Consider the following 5,912-nt stretch of genomic DNA (forward strand, 5'->3'; position numbering starts at 1 on the left):
TGGGACAATGGGGACACTGGTGGGACAATGGAGACACTGGGGGGACGATGGGGACACCGATGGGACAATGAGAACACCATTCCCAGGATGGAGACACTGATAGAATCATGGGGACTTTGGTGGAAGGATGGGAACACCACCATTCCTACAATGTGAGCATCCCATGGATATGTCCCCACCTGGGGGTCCCCAAGGGGAAGGCAGGTGGGGGGCAGGAGGAAGAATTGGCCCCGTCCATCCATGTCATGAGTGCGCCAAGTGCCCGGGCTGAGGGGTGGGGACATGGGCTGGTGACACAGCTGAGGGGCCCAGGAGGCCGGGCCCTGCTCGAGGGTGACAGTCACCGCCCCGTCCCACAGCCAGGGGTGCGTGACAGGCCCGTCTGGGGAAATCAGTGTTTCTTGAGAGCCACGATGTCGGGGCAGGGGCTGGTGTCCCTCCGTGCCACCGTTGCACAACCACAGCCCCCTCAGCCGCCCCGGCAGGACGTGACGTGGTTTCCGCTCTCGGAGCAGCACCAGGCGCTGCCGAAACTGCTCCGGGAGGCCCCGGGGCAGCTCCCGCCTCCAGGGTGCTCTGGTGACACGGCAGGACACCACGGGGTGTCCCACCATGGCCCGGGCCAGGCTGGAGCTCAGCTCGGGTCACAGGTGGTTTATTTTGCCAAAACACCCAGTTTTTGGTGATCAGCTCGCCTGGGAGGCACCGCCCGGCCCCAGGTCACCTTTAACCCCAGCCCTGGGGACGTGGGGTGCATGCAGCCCTGGAACAACCACATCCCTGGGGAAAGGCATCTCCCAGGGGGTGGGTTGCCCACAGAGGAGCAGGGCCAAGACGAGAGGTGCCACGGTGGCGGCAGGAAGGGGAACCTCGGCACCGCCCCCACCGAGGACCTGTCGAGCTGCTTTCGCAAGGAGCCAACACCGGGAGGTGTGGGAGGGAGGAGCTGGATTTGGCCAGGGGATGGCTCACATGGGGAGCTGGGCAGGGGGTACAATTAGGGTGCAGGGTCAGAAATAGCCTCACCGTGAAGCCACTGGAGCCAGGTGGGTCCTGGGATGGGCAAGGTGACAGCAGCACCTGGATGTCCCCATCGCAGGGCAGCCCTGTCCTCGTGGTCCCCAAGCTACCATCCTTGGGATGGGTGAGGCCCTCCAGGAGGGTCAGGCCAAGGGACAGGGCTGTGCCAAGAGGGACCATGCACCCAAACACCCCACCTAGAGCTCCATCAGCACCTGTGGCACCCTCTGTGGGACAATTCCCTCGGCAGAGAGGCGTGGTGGCATCTGCCACATGGACCAGCTCTTCCAGTCACCACGTGTGGGACCTGAACAAACCAGGACTCTGTGTCTCCAGGGGGACAGGACCCACCACAGGGGTGCAGGGGGGCAGGGGGATGCTGGGATGTCCCTGCAGGGGTGGCTCTGCCCACCAGGTCCCTCAGGCTGGGAGGGGTGGCAGGATGTGGCACAATTCGGGTACAAACTGGGTGGTGGCTGCGTCCCGGGTGGGCATGTGGTGCTGGGGGGAGGAAGTGGCTCCTGTGGAGCGTCAGCAGCAGCACAAAGAAACAAAGAAACCGGTTCTCGTTTCCTGCTGGGGAGGGGGGACCGGTGGTGTGGGAGGTGTGGGGCTGGGTGCTGGGGTGATGTGGGGCTGGCTGGTGGGGTGATGTGGGGCAGAGCAGCAGCTGAGCACCCCAGAGGTGTCAGAGGAAGGACTCGGTCCTCCTTCTTCTCCTCCTCTTTGGTGGACAAGGATGGAGAGGCCACAGGGACTTGTCCCACCTCCCCTCACCCAGCACCCTCCAGCTGGTACCCAACACCCTCCTCCCACTCCCGTGTGGGGCTTCCCAGCCTCCCCCAGCCTCATAGCCCACCATGTCACTCAGTGGGTGCCCCAGATGTCCCCTGCTGTGACACAGGTGCCACGGAGCCCACAGTGCCACCCCAGCCGTGCCCAGTGCCGGGTTGTTGCCAGCTGGGAGCTGACACCGGCCGTAGGGTTGAGCCGGGCTTTGCCTGACAATAAAACCAAGACTGGGGGGAGGTGAAGCGGCACCGACATCATTTTCTGGTACAAAACGACCTTTTCCTTTCCTGGCCAGTGGGGGACGGAGCTATTTTGGGTGTCAGACACTTCTTTTTGTTCCACACGTGAGCGGAGCCGGGCTGAGCTGAGCTCTGCTCCAAACCCCAGCACAGAACGTTCCGGCATCTTCCACGGGAGGGTTTGTGCTGCAAAACTCCAACGAGCTGCCTGAGAACCAGGCAGAACCCTGGGAGCACCATTTCTGTGGCACAAGGGGATGTGCATCCATGGAAAGGGGATGGAAAGCCTTGACAGCACGTGGCACGGGAGGTTATCCCAGTCCAGGCACCAACCCTGCCCACCACAGGGAAGGGGATGGGGCAGGGACTCACCCCAGGTGGTGGTTTAGGGGCTCTGGCTGCGGGAAGGACAAACATCTCCAGGTGTTTGGGAGGCCAAAGGAATCAGTCCTCCTCCTCCTCCTCTTTGGGGGACAAGGATGGAGAAGCCACAGGGACTTGCCCCCAGCAGCCACATCGCACCTCCCCTCATCCAGCGCACTCCAGCTGGCACCCAGCACCCTCATCCCACCCCTGTGTGGGGCTTCTGGGATGCTCCATCCCTCAGATGCTCCAGCCTTGGGATGCTCCAGCCTTGGGATGCTCCATCCCTCATGGCCATGGAGCGCGATGCTCCCACCCGAGGGGGTTTGGGCCATGCCCAACCCTGCAGTGCCAGCTGTCCCGTGGTGTTCCCTCCAGTGACCTTGACTGCCTCTTGCTGAGGTTCAGCACTGGGATCAGGCTGGATCCTGGTTCAGAGGATCCTGGGATCAGCCCACACGGGGCTCCCCTGGTCCCCAGCATGCAGCAAGCCAGGCTGGGTGACACTCCCGGGGTGAGCTCATCCCATCAGGGCCTCCCTGGATCCATCCAGGTCCCAACCCCTCCCCGTGGCAGGCGGGGACAGGCCGGAGGAGGAGCGGGCGGGTCCCCAGGACGGCCGGTCCCGCCGGGGGGAGGGTGGCTGAGGGGGCGGCCGCTGCCGCCTGCGGCTCTGCCTCTATTTTGGGAAGCCGCTGTAGCACAGGCTGGGGAGAGGAGCCTGATTCTGCCCCCATGTCCTCATCCCTGCTGGATCCCTGCCTGCCCACCCTGGGATGCCCTCCTGGTTCACACGGGGGAGTCCTATGAGGACAAACACCCTCTCCAGTCCCTGATTCAGTGGCTCTCGGCTCACAGACCCCTTCCCTCCCCACGCAGGGCACATGTCCCCCTTGGGGACACCCCAGCGCAGCCCCACATCCCCCAGCCAGCCCTGGACACCGGGCTGGGACCGGGCTGGGGGTGGATCCAGCAGGAAGCCGAGCACCAGCTTTGTTTCCTGGTTGAGTCGAGGCCGACACTCGGCCAGGGCTCACTGGTGACCCGTCCCTGAGGCCAAGAGCACATCTGCAAACATCTGCAAACATCTGCAGCGGTGACGTGTGCCATGTGCTCCCCCAGGACCTGGGAGAAGAGGCGGCAAAGCCCAGATCAGGGAAAGCTCCTGGATGGAGCAGACCCCGTCCCCATCGGCCCCCATTCCCAAGGCTCCAGCCTAACACTCCCAGAGGATTTTGGCTTTCCCTTCACCACACCCCAACTCACAATTTCACTTCTATATTCCCAGTATTTCCTCTTGATGTGCAAAGGGAGAAGAATCCTCACTGCTCCAAGCAGGAGCATCTGAGCATCCCCATCCCAGCAGCAAAGATGCTCTTCCTCCGCTCCATCCCAAAAAGCCACCTCGGCACATCTCAAACCACTTGGCACAGGACAACCCTCCCGTCACTCTGCCAAAGTGACATCTGCCACAGTGCCCAGCTGGGAAGGAGCCAACTTTTGGGGAACAAAGTTCTGGGAAAACTAAATTCCTCATTTCTTGGCATGTGGTGGATTTATCCATCCCCTTCCCGATGGCAGTTTGGAACCCCTGGGCTCCCCCATTAGCTTTTCTGCCAAGGCTTTGCCCCAACAGCTCTCCTAGTTCGGGATGTCCGGCCCAAAAGTGGTTTGCACTGAGCTCTCGAAGCATCACTGTAACCACGGCAACGTGTCAGATCTGGATCACGTCCCACCGGGAGATTCCCAACTCATCACCTTCTGCTCCATCACTGATCTCACCAGCTCAGGAGGTGGAAAAGTTGAATCCAGAGTCAAGGAACCTGTTTGTGGTGGGTGAGGGCAGAAGGACCCCCTGTCCCATCCCCCCAGGCTGTGAGAAGGGGGAAGGGACCCTGCGAAAGGAGGAAGCGGGATTGGGACAACCGGTTTCACAAGACACCCGGTTCCCATCTGCAGCCCCCTGGGTGCCCCCTGCTCCTGGGAAAGGGCTTTCCCTCGGGATGAAGGCAGACAGGGTGGCACCGAGGGCCTGGAGCAGCGTTTTTCCCTTTTCTGACCATTTTTTTTCAGGATTTCCAACCTGCTGGACCCAGCCCAGCGGAAAGCGGCGCTTCCTGGGGCCTCGCGGCTGCAGCGGAAACACCCCGAGGTTCCCCGGCTGCCTGTCCCCTCCTGCCACCACTGCTGTGACACTCGGAGCCACCACAGGCGCCACCACCCTGCTCAGCCACCCGCCAATATGGGCGTCCCACGGCAAACCCCCTCCTCGGGGTTTCAGGGGTCCCCCGGGGGTCCCGCCTGGCAGAGCCCTTTGCCATCACCGCCCCGGAGCCCACGCTGGGGGCAGAGAACCTCCAGAGGCTCTGGCTGAGATGCTCATCCCCAAATAATCCCCCAAACGCCATGAGTTTAAAAGCTTCCAAATAATTCGTGCTCAGGGGCTGCGATGGGGGATCCCACCGAGCCGGTCCCGGTGCATCCATGGGAGCTCAGTGCCCGCGGCCGCTCCCGGCACGGGATCGGCGAACAGGCTCCGTCTCCCGGGATCCCGGGGGGATCAGGGGATTAAAGCAGCGATTTTTTTTTTTTGCACGGAGCATTTCTGGGGAGGGCAGGGACGCGGGTGGAGCGTGGCCGGCTCCCCGCGGCCATCCCGGCGCGAAGGTCACGGCCGGCCGGCCCCGCTCAAGGACGGAGGGAGCGGGCGGGAGCCGATCTCCCGCAGCGCCCCGTGTTCCAAGAGCTGCCATCCATCCATCCATCCATCCATCCATTCATCCCATGGGAACGCGGCTCCCACCCCCCGCGGGAGGCCCGGAGCGATGCCGGGGGGCTTCCCCAGCTGCGGGAGAAAGGAGGAGGAGGAGGAGGAGGAGGAGGAAGAGGTGAGTGAAGCACCGCCATCCGCAGCACCGGCTGCCTGCGGCGCTCCGGCCCTGCCGCCGATCCCGCCATGGCGGAGCCTCCACGGGGTCCGGGGACTCGGGGTCACCCCAAGAGTTTGGGGGGCTGGGACCCCCCTCCGACCGTGAGAGCAACGGGAGGGGGACGGGAGCGGCTGGGGGTTCATCCCGGGGCAGGGCTGAGTGTCCCCGGGGGGAACGGGGTAGCAGAGGGGGAAGTCATCGTTATTAATAAGAATGCTAATTAAATAATAAATTAAGTGATTAATGGAATAATAGTAAAAATATGGTAATTAGAATGATGACGACGGTGATACCGGTGCTAACGATGCCGGTGCCGGCAGGGATGCTCAGAGAACCCCCTCGGCAACTCCGGACCCCCTCCAGCCGGTCCCCCGTGGCGAGTCCGGGACCCCCACCGCGGATCCCCCCCAGCACCCCCTCCGCCCTCCCCGGGGGGGTCTCCCCGCCGAACCCCCGTCCCCGCTCACCAGGACGCGGCCGAACCTCTCCTCCAGCTCGGCGGCCCCGGGCATGGGCTGGCGGGGGGGCGGCGGGGCGGCGGCGGCGGGGGGGGGCCCGGGCTGCGGGC

General features: G+C 63.6%; 1 protein-coding gene across 2 annotated transcripts in view; it reads right to left on the minus strand.

The window, feature by feature from the left end:
• FMNL1 (formin like 1) overlaps nucleotides 1-5,871 on the minus strand; it is a 19,217-nt gene extending 13,346 nt beyond the window's left edge. Inside the window, exon 1 of one of the 2 annotated variants that reach the window (XM_017838378.1) lies at nucleotides 5,812-5,856. In XM_017838378.1, the coding sequence (XP_017693867.1) occupies nucleotides 5,812-5,856 (45 nt within the window). Of the gene's footprint in view, nucleotides 1-5,811 lie in introns of both variants that reach the window. The other variant, XM_017838379.1, reaches the window with a different exon arrangement.
• Between the last annotated feature and the right edge of the window lie 41 nt (nucleotides 5,872-5,912).

The sequence above is a fragment of the Lepidothrix coronata genome, unplaced genomic scaffold, assembly GCF_001604755.1.
Source record: "Lepidothrix coronata isolate B3197 unplaced genomic scaffold, Lepidothrix_coronata-1.0 Scaffold335, whole genome shotgun sequence".
NCBI classification, from domain to species: domain Eukaryota; kingdom Metazoa; phylum Chordata; class Aves; order Passeriformes; family Pipridae; genus Lepidothrix; species Lepidothrix coronata.